Source organism: Enhydra lutris, unplaced genomic scaffold (genome assembly GCF_002288905.1).
Source record: "Enhydra lutris kenyoni isolate GAN:26980312 unplaced genomic scaffold, ASM228890v2 scaffoldscaffold34, whole genome shotgun sequence".
NCBI classification, from domain to species: Eukaryota; Metazoa; Chordata; class Mammalia; order Carnivora; family Mustelidae; genus Enhydra; species Enhydra lutris.
The window spans coordinates 22,710,708-22,730,409 of NW_019154118.1; the positions used below are offsets into that span (position 1 = coordinate 22,710,708).

The window sequence follows — 19,702 nt, forward strand, 5'->3', positions numbered from 1 at the left end:
AACTTTAATCATCAAATATTTACCTGTAGTTCCAAGTAGTAAATGAGCACTATGTTAGAAGATGTAATCTGCAGTATACAAGGATGACTCTTCCCCATCCGGTTCCATAGCAATGCTTACATTTCCTTAATAACAGCATTCCAGTGGAGCCTCTGAAAGGTTTGTATGGGGACAGTGATACAGATATGGAGGATAGTGGATTTTAAATTCACATACACCTTCACTTACTGAGTATATAGTTTGTACCAGGCATCGTACTAGGCTTTGGGAATACAAAGAGACACTTACTATAGAGCAGAATTCCAGTAAATAACTATTAAAGGACTGGAGAAATTTGGAAAGAAGTTACAGTCCCTGCTCTCTAGAAATGGGCAGAAAGATAAATAATATAATATGAAATGCTATAACTGAGCCATAATATGCGAAGCAAGTTTGGAACACAGGGAATTGAACATATAATGAATATAACTGATTAAAGAAGAGTCAAAGTGGAAAGCAACTTGCAGATTAGCTGGTAATATTCCAGCAATTTAGCCATTATTGAAATATTTTTTAAAAATTAATTATAGGCATTCAGTTCTCATTTTCAATTATGACCTCTATTTTACTTTTTGGCAGAATAGGACTTTGCCTTTATTACTGAATGTAACTGCAGAAGAGACAGCTTAGAAAATCCAAGATCTAATGACTTTCTTCTGTTCATCTTATACTTCCCTAATAAATTGCTGTTAGTAAAAACACAGCCATTTTTAAAATGTAATCACATTTATTCCCTTTTACAGCTTCTTCCAAGGTCCTCTTTATCTTTCCCAATTGGAAATGGAGGGGTAAATAAATGCTACTTCATGTTTGCTTTTAGCTCATAAAAATTCTTGTTTAGTTTTTTTGGGCCCTTGAAGACTAGGTAAGTGGTACAATATCAAGAAAATCGTTACCTAAAGTTCAATGCAATTAATTATTTAACCTATTATGTAGTTTGTCAATTTAGGAAAAAATAGATTACTAGGGCACCTGGGTGGCTCAGCTAAGCATTGTGCTCTTGATTGGTTCAGGTCATGGTCTCAGGGTCGTGAGATCGAGACCTGCATCAGGTTCCGCACTGAGCATGGAGCCTGCTTGAGGTTCTCTCTCTCCCTCTCCCTTTGCCCCTCTCCCTTTTCTTCCTCCTCTTTCCCTCTCTTAAAAAAAAGAAGAAGAAGAAGAAGAAGAAAACAGATGATCTCTTTAAAAATATTCAATTCCAGAATGGCATCTAGTATTTGTGGAGTCATCTAGCTGTGAACATCAAGCATGTGGGCATTCTGAAAATTCATACTGTACATTGTGATTTTTAAGCTAACAACAACAACAAAAAGCACTGTTTTAAACCTAGCCTCTGTTCCCCTGTGAGGCAAAGAATCATAGTTTTTACTGTCATTGAACAACTGAAATGTGTTGGTGCTAGTATAGGCGTAGCCTCAACCTGCCCTGACAAGCTTACGCGGTAATCTATTTGTAGAGGAATCAATAGTCTCTATTTTCAGGCATTGTTTTTCACATAGTTTTTATAAACAAAGATGAAAATCCAAGTCTTTATTGCCTGAGAACAGATTCTTTGATAGACACGTGAATTTGTTTTGAAGTCACCATTGCCCCTTTGTTTTGCTATGCTTTTGAACAAAAGAAAGAGTTCTGTATAATTTTAATGAATTGACACCTAAATCTGTTTATTAAGCTCCTATTATATTGCCCATGCTTAATATTTCTTTTTTTTTTTTTTTTTTTTAGAGAGAGACAAAAAGCACTGGGGGGGAGGAGTGGAAGCAGGGGTAGAGACAGAGAGAGAATCTTAAGCAGGCTCCACACCTGGTATGGAGCCCAACCTAGGGCTTGATCTCACCACCCTGAGATCATGACCTGAGCTGAAATCAAGAGTCTGAAGCTTAACCACTAAACCACCCAGGTGCTGCTAAGACTTTTAATTACTTACAGGAAGAATGAATCCTGTGAATCTTAAATTGGCAAATATAATGTTTATTTTCTTGCATATCTAGGGTGAATCCTTGGTAGACATTTAACATGAGAATATCAGAAATAGAAGGGGTCTATAAGAGACTGTGCAGTCCAAATTTTCTCATTTTCTGGATTAGAAAATGAAAGTCCAGAGAAGTGACTAAATTGTGTTGGGTTGCATATCTCAATAGTGATGAGAATTACTACAAACAGTAGGATCTCAAATAAAAATAACATTCTTCCAGTTGTTTGATTATGTTCTGTTGCCCATGAATCCACTAGATGAGGTAGATGCACTCTACATTTGACTCCTCGTACATCTGATTATTTTGTAACTAAGGAAACATGGTCTAATTACTGTGGATATGGACCCCTGTGTTAGGTGTCCATGAGAAACTCCTATTTTAAAAGCACTTTTACAAAAGAAGATTGGTCACCCTTATTTGATTATTCATTCTCATGTTTAACAGCCATCGCTCGCAGGAAGATTTCTTTATGTCAAAGGTTTCAACCCATGAATCCCTAAGGAATCCATGTTATGCAGGTCTCTGAACCCCTTGAAATTATGTGTGCAATGTAATTCACAGCTTTTTAAGATTTTTCAGAGAACCACTACCCAAGATCAATGTGGTTTCTCAGTCTACAGTTTAGCAACAATTCTTTTTGTGTTCTCTTCCTTGGAAGACACTTTCTATCATCCATATTATGACCTGGCATTAATTTGAAGATTATTTCTCCTTCCAAATGAAGAACTTCAGATCATATTAACTTTTCTCACAGACTCCTCTTTCCCCAACACTTTCAATCCTATTTATGGCTGTCTTTTGAACATTTCTAAATTCTTCGTAAACCTGAAAGGTGAGGAGGGCAGAATTGGAAATCCTGTATGAATGAAGCTTCAGTGAGGAGCGTGGTGTCAGAGGGTTAGAGGCCACAGAAGCAAGGCTGCTGAGATAGATCCAGGAATGTGGTTCCACTAAGGAGACTAGGCACACCCTAGTCTAGCTCAAAATGGAGGGTAAGGAGCCCAGGTAAGACTTAAAGGATTCAGCACCTTTCAAAGTTCAAAGCATAGTAAATAGATGCTGAAAAAAGGGAGTCCAGAGGATTGGAGGTAGGAATCTAGCCCAGAGCCAAAAGTGAAACAGAATCCTCCGAATATGTGCCTGTGAACAAACAGCCATCCTTCTGAGTAAAATCAGTCTTTCACTGTTGAGCGTCTTCACATGGGGATAGGCCACTGGACCTTGCAGTGCAAGTACTTGTCTCCCAGATTTTCCCTCCTCCCCCCGCCACCTCTGCAGTCACACTAGCCTCAGAATGGTGGATTCAGGAAAGTTATGTTCCCAAGAGATGTGAGTAATGGCAACAGTGGCAAGGAGCTGGCAAGCTGTAAGATATAATGTAGGTTACCAAAATCACAGACTTTTCTGAGAATCTGATGAAAACTGTGGGCTTTCTCTCCAGAAAAGGCATAAGTACCTATCGTGTAAACAAGAAAGGTATACAATTTAACCTTCCCTAAAACTCATTCCTGGTGAATAATTCCTGATTGAGAAGTATGGTATTATCTATTTCTCACCCATTTACTTCCTGTCTTTTATTCATGGTTTATGTAATTATGTCCGTTGCTCTCTGAGCGATACTAAGGAGGTTCAATTGAGCATATAGTTTCCACATGTGAGCCAAAAGATTAACTGGGAACAGCAACACTGAGGCAGGACGGTAACCGTGGAAAGATCCTGAGGACATGGTGAATTTGGGGGATAAGAATTGTACCAAAGAAGTCCTGTATCCCTTTCTCACTAGATGATTATTCCCCTGTTCCTGTGCTAGGATCTAGGTTTGATTTTACTAGAAACAGTTCCTTTATGAATAATGTAATGAGGTATACTGATCCTGAACCAGTTAGTTTTCTGTGGCTCCTCCTAAAGCAGCACCCAGTTCCCAGGATGGCTGGCCTAGGCCCTCCGGCGGCCGGGGAGACCTCTGGCCAGGATTAGGTGAGAGAATAGAGCAGGAAGGACATCACTCCTGCCCGTTAAGGAGCAAATTGCTGGTTTCACTCATTAGTTTCCAGCGGCAGGCCCATGGACTCTGTCTAGAATTGTTAAATATGTAAGACTGAATGTAGAGAGTGATTATCTGGATCATCTGAGTTGAATAAATCTCCATTTACCAAAAATTATATAAATATTGTTTGAAACAAAGTTCTTGAATTATAGTTAAGCCTATGTTTATATACCACTAAGAAAAAGAAAAAAAAATGGCCTTTTTGGTCTTTATTTTAAGTTACAGCAAAAAAAAATTCCGTTTGGAAGATGGGATCCCTAAATGTGTAAATATTTAAGTCTATTAAATGTGTAAGAATCTAGTTTTTTTTGCTGTAATGGTTTTATTTTTTTCTTTTTTCTGACTTTACTTGATCTCTTCAAATCCCGACTTTCCTTGAGGCCTAGTTTGGGGCCTGTCTTGCCTATGAAAGAGAGACAATAGAGCTACTCAGATGGCATTTTGGAGTATAAATGAGATTCTCCAGTCCTGCCTTTGGCAGAGGGGCTGGAACATAGTAAGCAATTTATCTATTAGCTACAGTTGATGCTAATGGGTGTGATACTACTTTTCCCAAATACTCTGATCAATATTTAACCTCCTCATTTTATGGCCATAAAAAATATTTAAAGCCTCTACTACTTTTTGACACTTACTATCCTAGTTAAAATGTTATGTTATCTCTACGGTGAGACTGCAGACTCTGAGAGACAAGGGCAGGCAATACAAAATTTGCTGAATTGGTTTCAAAATTGGCACTTACTTGCTTTACAAGTCACATGGTCTTCATTTTACTTATTTATTTTTTTTCTCAACAGAAAATGAAAACACTTGCGGAAAGGAGGAGGAGTGCCCCATCTCTTATCCTGGATAAAGCCCTACAAAAAAGGCCCAGTACCAAGTAAGTGAATAGCCTTGTTTTACACGTTTGGTATGTGCTATTGTTTTTTATGTGAGGTTTTTTTGTTTTTTATCAGCACCAAAATTCTCTGTTTAATAATAGAAAACACGACTTCTGTGCTGTTATTTGATAAGGTGTGTATTTTATGTGACTCATAAAACCTTTTAGAACTGGTCTGTATGATCAGTTGCTTTAAAACTAATTTAAAAATCTTTATCAGTACACAAATGTGCAGGTTCTGTATACTGTTGAAGTTTATTTATAGAAACAAGTAGCAATCAGAATACTAAAAGATGAATTATTTTAACCACCACATATCTTGATTATGCAGAAACTTTAGCTCATTTTTTATCATAAGGTGATACTTGTGTCTGGGTATGAGGTAAATTTTTACCAATTTTAGGTATGAAGAAAGATAACCAAATTGAGATTATAAAAATGGAATGCTGATTTCTTATATGTGTTATTAAATTAATAAGTGAATTAACCAGTCGAATTTGAAGTAGAAAAACAGGCTAACTTACTGTGGAAATGACCATTTCACCCATTAAGATTAAATACCATTTCAATAGACATTTTAAGCAAGTCTTTCATAATATGTAGAAATTGAATGAGTATTCAGTCATTTACTTATGTATTAATTTTTAAATGGCATTTTAACCAGGAGCAGTTTTTATGTTCAAAGGAATCCTGTGATTATTTTCCTCTAATCTGTGAATCCTTTTATATAAAGTGACATCTTTATCCCCTTTACTTAAAATGAGAGAATACCTGATATTTCTATGAATGATGTGCTAATTTAACATAAAATCTGTATGAAGGCATGGCGGGGTTTTTTTCAGTGCCAAAAATAAATTACAGAACCAAATCCCAATCAGTGAAACTTCCAGAGTATTGTGGTCACTCTCTTAGTACTCAGCATGTTCTCAGACTCCGGCAGTTCCCCCACCTGTCCCTAGAAGACACATTAGGCATGGGTTGATCAGGAAATGTAAATTACTTTTAATAGAAGCCTAATCAAAATGTAATTAGGAAGATACTCTTCTTCCAAATAAATAATACTTTTCAGTGCCTATATAAATGACTTCTGGATTATTTGCATTAATTTATCTTTGCCTTAGTGTGGGAAAAAGATAATGGTAATATTTTTACAGTTTGACCTTTATTATCTAGAAAACTCGAGTAAGTATTTTGGCGGGGAGGCAGAGAGAGGAGGCAGAATTATTAGTACAACTGTATATATGGATATATTATACATACAAAAATAACTTTATTATCTACTTTTGAAAAACAGTTTTAGGTGTAATTTCTTATTGGAAGCTTCTAGGATAGAGGTGTCTTGGGCTTTTCAATTATAAGGAGCCCTTATATCAGAGAATCTTCAGCCCAAGATCAGAGGCCAGTAGTGGCCTACTTACTCCTAAGCTTGTGAGAATCTGTAATAGTATGCATGTAGATACTTAAAGTTTGTGTTTGGAAGTTTGGGATTTTGTGGAGCATTTGAGTTTGTCTCAGCAATTTAGTGGGCAATGGCCAGAGGTGGTAGGCATCATGTAATGCACAGGGTATCCTGCAAATCGAAGAATTGTGGGGTACCTCTGTGGCTTTGAGGGTCCCATGCATGGCATGTTTGTGAAGGGAGCTGAACAACTTTATATGATTGTCTCTGCCTATAACTTAACTTTATTTTATATAAAAAGACAAAGTATTTTTATATGCTTTTGTTTTAATAAACACTAAATTTTCCAGAAATGCCACTACCTCGCATATCAAAAGATAATTGTACTTTATAATGTTTGGGACCATTTCAGAAAATCATTTGACTTCATTTTCCTGTACTTGTGTGTTACGGTTTCTTACCATCTGACTTTCTTAAATTTAAATATATGAACTGTACATAGTATAAGCATCCGAGCACTTCATTGTCTTTTAGTACATCCTGTAAGAGCATTGAAATACATAATTTATTATTAATTACTTTTATTCTATTTTCCTTTTGTATTACTGTTAGGGCATTACATTGATACTTTTGAAATTCTGTTAAATATCTCTGAATTTCATTTCATGGTAGTAAAGGAGGAATGGAAATGAATACATACACATAGATGTTGGTATCACATTAGGGAACTGGGTCTAATAAGGTTGAGAAGGAAGAGGCAGATGAAGTACTGGGTCAGATACACTGACCACACTTAACCCACCTTAGTGGAATTGCTGTGAGTTAGAGAACCAGTGCGCTAATACACAGCCATGTCCTTCCCCATTCTGGCCTTCCCATCACCTCTGCAATAATTAGAGCTTACATTAGAGTCAGTTCCCCAAAATTCTGCCTCAGAAATAATGGAATATGGTGGACTTGTGTAAAGATAACCACGGGGACAAAAGTATATTTAAGTTGAAGTTGTATATATTTTATTCTTCAATTTATTTCTTATGAGCTTCTCTAGGTCAGTAAAGTGAGTGCATAGCGCAGGGGAATAGGGTCTTCATCTGTCGTACGGAAATAGTGCTTTTACTCTGTGCAACGTTGGGCAGTCAGTGTGTACAAAAAGAAAGCTGTTGGGTATTGAATGTGTACAGGTTTTTGTAGGTAATATAATCTCTGGATTGGAAGGAACTATAAAGGTCTTCTAGTTTGGTGGTTTCCAAAACTTTCTAGTTAGTGTTCTACAGTGGGATCCAGACAGCTGCAAAATTGTTGCAAATTCCTCATGGTTGATTCCAGTACACCCTTGGTGGAGAACCTCTATGGCAAGCTACAAAAGAATCCCTTTTTTAAAAGAGTGGTTTTAGGGAAACCTGGGTGGCTTGGTCAGTTAAGTGTCCGACTCTTGATTTCAACTCAGGGTTGTGAGATCCAGCCCCACGTTGGGCTCCATGCTCGCACCAAGTCTGCCTGAGATCCTGTCTCTTTTTCTGCATCTCCCCACCCCCATACATATGTGCTTGCTCTCTCTCTCTCTCTCTTTCTTTCAAATAAATAAATAAATAAAATAATCTTTAAAAAAAAGAATTTTGCTTACTATCAGTTGCACCCAGGAAACATGAAAACCTTCTAAAGGCCAAGCTGATAGCATACTTGCTTCAAGTAGATCTAGTACCTAAAAAGAATAAAGAATCTTTATTATTTCTTTACATGTAATATCATGGGGAACTAACCTGTAAAAGAAATAGAGTACTGTAACACTTCATATTTCTTGAATTAAATACACAGTCACCATAACATTACATATTTCTTGTATTGTACCCTTACTTAATTTTGGCTTTGTGACAGAATGTTACTGTTTTCTACTGTGGTTTCCCAGTAATGTGTTGCTTAGTAATTAATGACGGTAAAATTTTTGTCCAAAGTTTAGCAAACATCTACAGGGGATTTATAAGAATCATTTCATTTAATAGCTGTTGCACCTCAATTTTTATTGAATTTAATGAATAAGAGTTTTATTTATTTATTTATTTTAATAAGATAGTATCTTTATTTATTTTTGTATTTAAAATTTTTTTGGCTTTATTTTTTCAGTGTTCCAATATTCATTGTTTATGCATCACACCCAGTGCTCCGTGCAATACGTGCCCTCCTTAATACCCACCGCCAGCTAGTTTTAAAAGACAGGGAAGACTTAGGTTAATTGGTGAGTTAACTATGTTGAAGTTTTATTTCCTGTGTTCTTGGATCAGCCCTTATAGTACATAAGAAGGGGTTTATAGATCTTTAGCTTTTCTTTTTTTGTATGTGGATACCATTCAGATCAGCTAGAGGTGATTTCTCCAAGTAATTATATTAGTAAGTGTCATAGTGGTTCTCCCACGTGGCTGCATTGAGCTGTTTTTACTCTCAGACTTAGCAGCATTCAGTTCTGTATTTGAGAACAGCCTCACCTCATGTAGCGTCCTCATGGGGACATTCTGGGCACCTAATTAGAGGACTTAGTTTCCTTAAACGTAAAATGAGACTGTGTAGAACTTACTTTCTCATAAAACCCTTCTACCTCTAGTTCTATGGCTATATAATTATGATTTGTGAAATTCAGTCAGACTTCCTTATGCGTACTCTGAATTCTAGTCATTCTTAACTACTTGTAGTGTTCTCAGCATATTGCGCTCTCACATTGGCTCAGGTATCACTTCCTTCAGGCGCGCCTCTAACCCATTAGAGATAACATTCACACTTCTGGAGCTTTTCATCCTAAGCATTCCTGCCCCTGCTTTGGCATCACCATCTATGTCATGCTCCCTTGAAAGTCACTGACATTTAAAATGGGACATTCTGTCCATTCTGTCCCATGCAGGGACATACCTGCCATTTTGTACATAACTTGTGTTCAATTATTATTTGTTGGCTGAATTGGTGAGTAAGTGACTCCATTTCCAAACCAGAACAGAACTTAGTAAGTTTGCACAGTTTAGTAGTTTCTTAAATTTCTGCCTTTCCTGACCTCCCGTAGGTAGTCAACACATGAGAGACTTTCCTTGTTCGTCAGTGTTATTGGTGAAATTCTAGCTAGGGAGAAAGGCAGATTGCTTTTGACAAAGTGACTCTGAGTTATTGTTAGGAAGTTTTTTCATGCAGCAAAATACCCCACGAACTCATGTATCTGATCTAGAAATACCACATTTACTGGCATTCTCATGGTATTTCTTCATTGTTTACTCAGGGAGAGTTCAAGTCATACAGATTCAAGTCACACAGAGTTTCAAGTCATACAGAGTTTCCCTCCAGAAATTCGCTTGTTTTGATAGGTACCACCCTGTAGAAGTTACGCAAAAATGCACCCACTTTTGTTTTTAGTTACAATCTGTTAGCACTTTTCAGTTGATATTCACCTATTCCCATCCCCACATCCGAATTAATTTACTGTGTATGTGCTGTTTGCAAGACTTCGTGTTAGGGACTTTATATAGGTTCCCTTTTCAATCTCTGCTCCCTGCTGCTGAGAGGACAGGCAGGGCACCTCTGTGATGCCACAGGAAGGGCTGGGGCTTTAGCTGCATTCCCATGCCAGCTGTCCATCCTGACTTTCTGTGTGACCTTGGAAAAATCACCTATTCTCTGAGTGTCAGTGTTTTCCTCTGTAAAGTATAAATCTAATGCTTTCATCACAAAATATGAAGTGTGAAAATTCTTAGAAAATTGACTTTGTTATTATTAGTTGCCTCTTTCCTTCCCTTAGATGTATTTCATTTTCAGGCTTTAAACCTCCTGACTCATTCAGCAAAGTCAAATTTGTTAGTGAAAAATCCCACTTCATCATTATAGCATTGTATAACCAGAAGTAACTCATTGAGCCTGGCTCCTTATGTGGTAGAAATTGAGTCAAACATCTACCCTAGGTCACACAGTTGATTATAGACTTAGGAAATGGGATCAGAAGTGGCAGGTCTCTGGTTTTGATGGTATATTCTTTGCATCAGTCAAACAAAGGGCAATGATATAGCGTCTAAGAGCATGGATTCTTGAGCCAGATTGCCAGGTGTGACTCCTGAATACTGGTCCTTACTAGCTTTATGATGTTGGATAAGTTTTTAAACCAGGGATAATAACCTATCTCATAAGATTGTAAAGAAGACTAAATGGGTCTTACATATGTAAATTCCTTAATGTAATCACCAGCCTGTAATCAGTGCTGTATGTCTGAAGGTTATTGTTAGTAGTAGTAGTAGTAGTAGTACTAGTAGTACTAGTAGTACTAGCAGTAGCAGTAGTAACAACAGAAGTAGAAGTATACAGAATGCTCATAGAAAAACTCTCTGAGCACCACAGCAGATTAGAAATAAAAAGAGGGGGAAAGATGCAGTCTAGAAGCTAACTGGTCTCTAATACTAAATTCATTTTACAAGACAATTATATTTCTGGATCTAGCCTGATGCAGGATTAACTCAGAATATTTGGCATTTATTCTTGGTAAACCCTGACAACTCTTGAGGTCTCCCTAAGCAGAAATTCAGAGTATGCCTAAGACAAGGAGGATTGACATGGTTTGCTTGGCCCCTCCAGACGAAGAGTCTCAAGGAGAGCCTTATGTTCCGAAGCTATGAATCAAGATGAGACACATACAGAACTGGCCAGTTTGGGATAGGGATGCTAGGATGAACGAGCCACATCAGAAGGTGTTGGAGAACTAGGACAGCAGCTGTTTGTTGGCTGGCTTCTGCTTCCTTTTGGTCAGTTCATTCCTGTTGTGCATGACTACACACACACACACACACACACACACACACATACACATGCACACATGCATGCACGCACATGGGGTAATGGGGTAATGAGAATTTTGTAGAACACAATGGGGGATAGCCTAGGTATCCCCCATTGTGTTCTACAAATTTCTCATTACCCCATTTCTTTTTTTTCTGTTATGTTAGCATTATAACTTTAATACTTATCTAAAATAGATGATAACACATCATCCTTTCATATGCAAGGAGTACATTTGTACTCTGGAGTGGTTTACTAAGGAGCGTGGCCAAGTCTACTTTCATCGCAGAATGAAAAACCACCTCCACTTCTGATTGTTCAGTGTGAACTTTCCAGATATGGTAACTGGAATGAATTGAATGACCTCCTAAAGGCCATTCTCATACTGAAAACCCTAAGATAGTTGTGGTGACAGTTAGATATAACTTACCGGAAAGGTCAGTTACTAGACTTTCTTTTGGAACTCTGTATACCTTCCCTATCTAGATACAGTTTCTCGGTACAAGACTTTGAAATAAAATATTGAACTTTAGAGGAACTTTTTAAAAATCCTTAATACCTTTTCAAAATCACAAATAAACTGCATAGACACGTTATCTTAGAAGAAAACCTGTGCTGGATATGCATCATTGTGCTGCCTTGCACTCTATGCCAGCCGGCTCTGCAGGAGGCCTCTTAGAGTTTGGGACATGCATCCATTGGTTTTCATTGAGAGACACATAGATAATTCAAGGTGTGTGATCAGAAGAACACCAAGTAGGATTTAGATACTTGAAGATTGCCAGTGGCCTGCAAGATCCCTCTTTCCTTGTGAAGAACATTTTCCAAAGTTGTAAGATTCGGTTGTAGAGGAAAGAGACAGCTATTGCTTTATAAGGTGGCAAAGTTGGCAAATTTTTACCAAAATGGAACTCATTGCTTTATTAAAAAAAAAAGACTTTCCAGACCCACAGATCACCTTATTCTTTTCAAACTACTTTTCATCTTCTTTCAAAAATAACCAAATACATCTGTTCCTGGTGTGTTGTGCTGTTTTCCTATGGCACGATGCTGGGAGGGCATCATCAGAAGATTATATTAAATGTCTCCACATTCTAGTGGAATTTGAGAGTCAAATTAATTTACTTTTGCCCTTGCAGAACAGTGCATCCATTTAATTTCTTCTTCCCAACTATAGCTTAATTTGCTCACTGCAGTTATGATTTAATTTTATCTTTCATATTGGCACCAGGAAAGCACTGACTGCCTCATTAGTGATATTTACTCCCCATTCACACCCCTCTCATGGGGCTCGCCACTGTCCTGAGACATTCTTACTCTACTGGACTATGTCCTCCCTTCCCCTGTGCAGCTTGAAAGCTAGGATTCCTCAGAGGAGCTTTAAAGTTCCATTACAGACTTTCCTTCAGAACCCTGAAAAAGGACCTGGAGGGAGGTGGAAGAATAATTGTCACTACTATCAAGAAGCTTCATAGAATGGTGGTTAAGAAAGTGTGGACCCTGCAGCCATCCTACCTGGGTAGAACCTGGCCCTGCTTCTTACCAAGAGAAAGAACTTTGAAAAGTTCCTTAACCTCTTAAGTCCTTGCTTTCCTCATCTATAAAATGAGGATGCCCTCATAGGGGATTCAGAGAGTTGATCTGGCACACTGTATGTATAGTGTGTACATGTATGTATAGTGTATACATACACTGTATGTATGTATGTGTATGTATGTATACACAAACTATTATGTAAGTTTTTTTAATTAAATAAAACTGTTGAAAATACATAAATCCTTGCTCTGCCCTGTCACATGGCGTATAATTTCTTAGTGTTCCATGTTTAGGACTTGTTTTCTCAACTTGTCTATCTGCTTTGTGAGTGAAGGGACCATGTCTTCGTTCTTCACATCTCCATGTTCAGTGGTGGATATGGAACAGAGACTCTGTAATATTCACTGAGCTGAATGAGTGAGTCCTTCCTCTTCCAGCTAAGTAGGACAGCTCTCAGTTGGAATGGAAAGAAGGGTAAGAGTCCACTACTGCTTGAGAAAGTAACACAGCCAGCATCAGAAAACCACGAAAAGAAGTATCACTTCTGGAGTGACTGGCTGTTTAACAGATGCAATGTAATGCTCGCATCTGTGCTATGAGTCACTGCCATTAGTTTTCTGATGTGTAGCTCCTGGTGTATTGAGAAGACACAGAGAATGGAGTCTTGTTCCTGCTCAATCACTGTATGACCTCAGTAGAGTCACTTAGCCTTTCTACAACAAGGACTGTTTGCTCATCTGTCAGTGGTAGGAAGGAGGGGAGAGTGAGGTTGACTAAATCATTTATGTACTTCTTCCACCAGCCCTCAACTTCACAGTTCTGTTTCTTTATACTAATTGTAGCTTCATCACATAGAGAACAGAAAATGGTATGACTGTTCCTTGCAAACCTTTTTATCACAACTCTTGCATCCCCAGGAGTATGTCTGTGGTGCTGCTAAGAACTACGTATCCTGGCTGTCCTCTTTCATTGCAAAGGTCAAGCATTCACTTGTGTGGGATTTTGGTCTGTTTGTTGTTATAATGTCATTTTGGTAGCTGGCCTCCATAATGACCCCAGTGATTCCCACCTCCTTGTATTCACACTCTTGTCTAATCCCCTCCCACACTGATCAGAATTGATCTGTGTAACCAGCAGAATATTGCAAAAATGATGGTGTATCACTTTTAAGATTAAGACCAAGCTTCTCTCTTGTTGTCATACTCTCTCTGTCTCTCTGATCTCTTGTTCGGTGGGAAACCATGCTCTGAACAGTCCTATGGAGAGGCCATTAGGGGAGGAACTGAAGCCTCCCAACTGCAGCCGTATGAGTGAGCTTGGAATCAGATTTTCCATCCCCAGTCAAGTTTTCAGAGATCGCAGCCCCAGCCTGACTCAGCCTCATAAGCAGTCTCAGCCAGACCCAGCCAGCTAAGCTACTCCCTGGTTCCTGAACAGTAGAAAATGTGTGAGGTAATAAATGCTTGTTTTAAGCTGCTATGGTTGGGGTAGTTTGTAAGGCATCAATAGATAACGAGTAGTCATCTTCACTTTATTAAACTAGCTTTCTAGAATGTTTCTCCCATGTACCTTTTATATATTCTTATAGGTAGAGGTGGAAAGATGGAAACACATACTGTTTCCATTTATAAATGAAAATGGTCACTTTCCAGATCATGTAATTTGTTGGAAAGGGGGCCAGATGACATTCTTTTCTTTCTTTAAACAGCTTTATTGAGTTTATACCATACAATTCATCCATTTAGACTATACAGTTCGGGGCACCTGGGTGGCCCAGTGGCTTAAGCCTCTGCCTTTGGATCAGGTCATGGTGTCAGGGTCCTGAGATGGAGCTCCATATAGGGATCTCTGCTCAGCAGGGAGCCTGCTTCCCCCTCTCTCTCTGCCTGCCTCTCTGCCTACTTGTGATCTCTCTCTCTCTGTCAAATAAATAAAATCTTTAAAAAATTATTTAAAGTATACAATTCAGTTCTTTTTAATATAGTCACAGAATTGTGCAACTATTACCACAGTCGTCTTCTTTTAAGATTTTATTTATTTATTAGAAAGCATGGATACAAGTGATGGGAGGAGCAGAGGGAGAGGGAGAGAGGGTCTGAAGCAGACTTCCTGCTGAGCAGGGAGCCTGACACGACACAGGGCTCCACCCCAGGACTGCAAGATCATGACCTGAGCCGAAACCAAGAGTCGGATGTTTAACTAACTGAAGCCATCGAGGCACTCCCATTACCATAGACTTAGAGTGTTCTCATCCCTCCTAGAAGAAACCCCATAGCCATTAGCTGTCCTTCCTCCTTATCTCCCATGTCCCCTCTTCCCTGTCTACAGTTCTGAGCAACCACTCATCTCTTTTCATTTCCTATAGCTTCGCCTCTTCCAGACATTGCGTATAAATGCAGTCATGCACTGTGTGGTCTTTTTCGGCTGGCTTCTTCCAGTTAGCGTGATGTGTTCAAGGTTCTTCCGTGTTGTACCTTATACTCGTACTTTATTACTTTCAGTTGTGAAATACAATGTCATTAGGTGGTAGATACACCACATTTTGTTTGCTGATCAGTTAATGGACATTTGGATAATTTCCACTTTTTAGCTATTACGAATAATGCTGCTGTGAAAATTCACGTACAGGTTTTGTGTGAACATATGTTCCATTGCTCTTGGAGATATACCTAGGGTGGAATTGTTGGGTTGTGTGATAATTCTATGTTTAGCTCTTTAAGAAGCTGCCAAAGTGTTTTCCAGAACAGCTGCACCATTGTACACTCCCGCCAGCAACATGTAAGGGCTCTGCTTTTTCCACGCCCTTAACAACCCGTGTTATTTTTTTGCTTTTTGACTATAGCTGCCTCAGCCAGCATGAAGAGGTGCCTCTTCTGCTTCTCATTTCATTATGCCATTGATCATCTTTTCCTGTGTTTACCTGCCAGTTGTATCTTTTGGGGGAAAGGTTCTATTTAAAACTTAGAGCATTTTTAATTGGGTTATTTGTCTTTTTATTAATGAGTTGAAAGAGTTATTTATGTTTGGCCAAACAGTATTCTTAATATTATGTGCATATATACACAAGGCAAAGCACGGGATTGTGGCGCTAATTTGAGGCTTGTGAGGCCCCCAAACCACTTGAGCCTAAAACATCTGGATAATTGAAGATCAACCAGGCTTCAGTTGTCCATTTCATTTTGCATTTATGTATCTTTGGTTTTGGTTGCTTTTTTTCCTCCTTCATTGAGACTAACCCTTCTGTTTTGGGGGAAAATTTAATTTCTATAAGCATGGTCCTTTAGCAGATTTCTGTGATACATACTTTATAAATTAAGATATTTAATAACCTTAAACTTTTTGATAACCATGGCTTTCTGGAGTATCTATTTTCTTGTTTGTTCTTTAAATACATAGTTGTTAGAGAGTTAAATATGTGCATTTTAGAAAATCTAAAAAATACAGGGGTAAAATGAAATTTTAGTCTGTATTCATGGGTATCTTTCTTGATACCTTTTTCTGTCACTTGGCTTCAGAGTTTATGTACATAATTTTATGATTGAATCACCATCATGTATGATGCTGTGCACGGTAGGAATGTTCTTTACTGCATTTATAGACCATGTATGTACATATATTAAAAATAAATAAAATTCGATGGATTTACTTAAACTTATAACATGAAGAATGGAGTTAAGGAATAAATATGCTAAGCTTCTGGAAGTTGTAACAGTGTATACGTTTTATTTCTGACATCTCAGCTTTTTCCTACAAAAATGTTGTCATTTATTTATTCAAAGACTGCCCACCATGAGGGAGACACTCTTACTAGATAAGAGTTTTTCTATACTAGCCTTCAGGGAGCTCACAAACAAGTAGTTAAGGAAAAAAATGTCAGAAATAAATTACTTTAATAGACTATAAGTGCTATAATGAAGGTAGAAATAAAACAACAAAGCAAATGCCTTAGGCCTTGAGGGAGAGTGTCATAGAGGTGGTACTGTCTATGCTGGGGTTTGATGGATTAGTAGGAGTTTCTTAGCAGAGGGAACAGGTGACATAGTGCACTATTCTAATGCTCAAAGTTCTATGGAAGGAGTGACAGGTGATGAGGATAGCAAAACAAAGACCAGACTGGGAATCACCTTCGTCAGGCTCAGGACCTTGGATTTCTATATAGTAGAGCTATAATCTAAGAAAATCAGAGTCAATGATGTGATGTAATTTTTGTTTTTGAAAGACAGCTCTATCAAAGAATTGACTGGAAGAGAGATGGTCAAGGCAGGTAGGCTATTTAGGAGAAAATTGAAAAAAAATTCAGGTACATGTTAATGAAGAGCTTGCATGGTGAAGGAGAAAAATTTAGAGAGTGAGAATTAGATGTGGATATAAGACAGAAGAAATTAAGAATGAAGTTTCTAGCTTTTGAAGACTGGATAAATGTGGTGACATTAACAGATTGGCCAATTGAGCAAATTTTCAACATGGTGAATTTTAATGGTATAGGACAAAGTGTTAGTATTAGCAATACTAATAAAATACTAATAAAAGCTACAATTTAGAAACAAGATGGGATCGGGAGGGAGACAAACCGTAAGAGACTCTTAAAACAAACTGAGGGTTTCCGGGGTGGGAGGTGGAGAGGGTGGTAGGGTTATGGACATTGGGGAGAGTATGTGCTATGGTGAGTGCTGTGAAGTGTGTAAGCCTTATGATTCACAGACCTGTACCCCTAGGGCAAATAATACATTGTATGTTAATAAAAATAAATTTAAGAGAATGGTCGAGTTTCATTCTTCTACATATAGCTGTCCAGTTTTCCCAGCACCATTTATTGAAGAGACTGTCTTTTTTCCACTGTATATTTTTTCCTGTTTTGTCAAAGATTATTTGACCATAGAGTTGAGGGTGCATATCTGGGCTCTGTACTCTGTTCCACTGGTCTATGTGTCTGTTTTTATGCCAGTACCATGCTGTCTTGGTGATCACAGCTTTGTAGTAAAGCTTGAAATCAGGTAACGTGATGCCCCCAGTTTTATTTTTGTTTTTCAACATTTCCTTAGTGATTCGGGGTCTCTTCTGATTCCATACAAATTTATTTGCTCCAGCTCTTTGAAAAATACCAGTGGAATTTTGATCGGAATGGCATTAAAAGTATAGATTGCTCTAAGCAGTATAGACATTTTAACAATGTTTATTCTTCTGATCCAAGAGCATGGAATGGTCTTCCATCTTTTTGTGTCTTCAATTTCTTTCATGAGTCTTCTGTAGTTCCTCGAGTACAGATCCTTTACCTCTTTGGTTAGGTTTATTCCCAGGTATCTTATGGTTCTTGGTGCTATAGTAAATGGAATCGATTCTCTAATTTCCCTTTCTGTATTTTCATTGTTAGTGTATAAGAAAGCCACTGATTTCTGTATATTGACTTTGTATCCTGCCACGTTGCTGAATTGTTGTATGAGTTCTAGTAGTTTGGGGGTGGAGTCTTTTGGGTTTTCCATATAAAGAATCATGTCATCTGTGAAGAGAGAGAGTTTGACTTCTTCAATGCCAATTTGGATATCTTTTATTTCTCTTTGTTGTCTGATTGCTGTTGCTAGGACTTCTAATACTATGTTGAACAAGAGTGGTGAGAGTGGGCATCCTTGTCGTGTTCCTGATCTCAACGGGAAGGCTGCAAGCTTTTTCCCATTGAGGATGATATTTGCTGTGGGTCTTTCATAGATAAATTTTATGAAGTTCAGGAATATTCCCTCTATCCCTGTACTTTGAAGCGTTTTAATCAGGAACGGATGCTGGATTTTGTCAAATGCTTTTTCTGCATCAATTGAGAGGACCATGTGGTTCTTCTCTTACACCGTACACAAAAATAAGCTCAAAATGGATAAAAGACCTCAACGTGAGACAGGAATCCATCAGAATCCTAGGGGAGAACATAGGCAGTAACCTCTTCGATATCAGCCACAGCAACTTCTTTCAAGATATGTCTCCAAAGGCAAAGGAAACAAAAGCGAAGATGAACTTTTGGGACTTCATCAAAATCAAAAGCTTCTGCACAGCAAAGGAAACAGTCAACAAAACAAAGAGGCAGCCCACGGAATGGGAGAAGATATTTGCAAATGACAGTACAGACAAAAGGTTGATATCCAGGATCTATAAAGAACTCCTCAAACTCAACACACACAAAACAGACAATCATATAAAAAAATGGGCAGAAGAGTGAAATAAGTCAAGCAGAGAGAGTCAATTATCATATGGTTTCACTTATTTGTGGAGCATAACAAATAGCATGGAGGACAAGGGGAGTTAGAGAGGAGAAGGGAGTTGGGGGAAATTGGAAGGGGAGGTGAACCATGAGAGACTATGGACTCTGAAAAACAATCTGAGGGTTTTGAAGGGGTGGGGGGTGGGATATTGGGGGAACCAGGTGGTGGGTATTGGAGAGGGCACTTGTATGTGTGTTAGACCTCTTTGTGGTTTTTATTTGTATTTTCCTGATTACTAATGAAGTTGAGCATCTTTTCTTGGGTTTATTTGGCATCCATATGTCATCTTTGGTAAAGTGTCAGTCCACATCACTTGTTCAATTTGAGGGTTTTTTTTTTTTTGTCTTACTGTTGAATTTTAAGTATTCTTTATAAATTCTGGATGTATACTGCCCATCATGGTAGCCACGAACCATTGGAAATTTAAATTTCAGTTAATTTTATTATGTTCAATTAGCCAACATTTGATACCTCATTTCTTTTTGATACAATGTTCAACAATTCATTAGTTGTGTGTAACACTCAGTGCTCATCACCACATGTGCCCTCCTTAATACCCATCACCCATTCCCATCCCCTTAGCCCCCTCCCTTCTATAACCCTTGATTTGTTTCCCGGAGTTCAGAGTCTTTCATGGTTTGTCTCCCTCTCTGATTTCTTCCCCCTTCAGTTTTTCCTCCCTTCCCTATTGTCCTCTGCCCTATTCCTTATGTTCCACATATGAGTGAAAACATATGATAAATGTCTTTCTCTGACTGACTTATTTCACTTAGCATAATC

The 19,702-nt window shown here is 38.1% G+C and overlaps 1 protein-coding gene across 1 annotated transcript in view; it reads left to right on the forward strand.

Annotated features, from left to right (window-relative positions):
• Positions 1 to 19,702, forward strand: part of LOC111153758 (Rho GTPase activating protein 20) — a 120,979-nt gene that overhangs the window by 13,798 nt on the left and 87,479 nt on the right. The window contains exon 2 of the mRNA XM_022512976.1: positions 4,863 to 4,945. Within this exon, the coding sequence (XP_022368684.1) occupies positions 4,863 to 4,945 (83 nt within the window). The remainder of the gene's footprint in view (positions 1 to 4,862; positions 4,946 to 19,702) is intronic.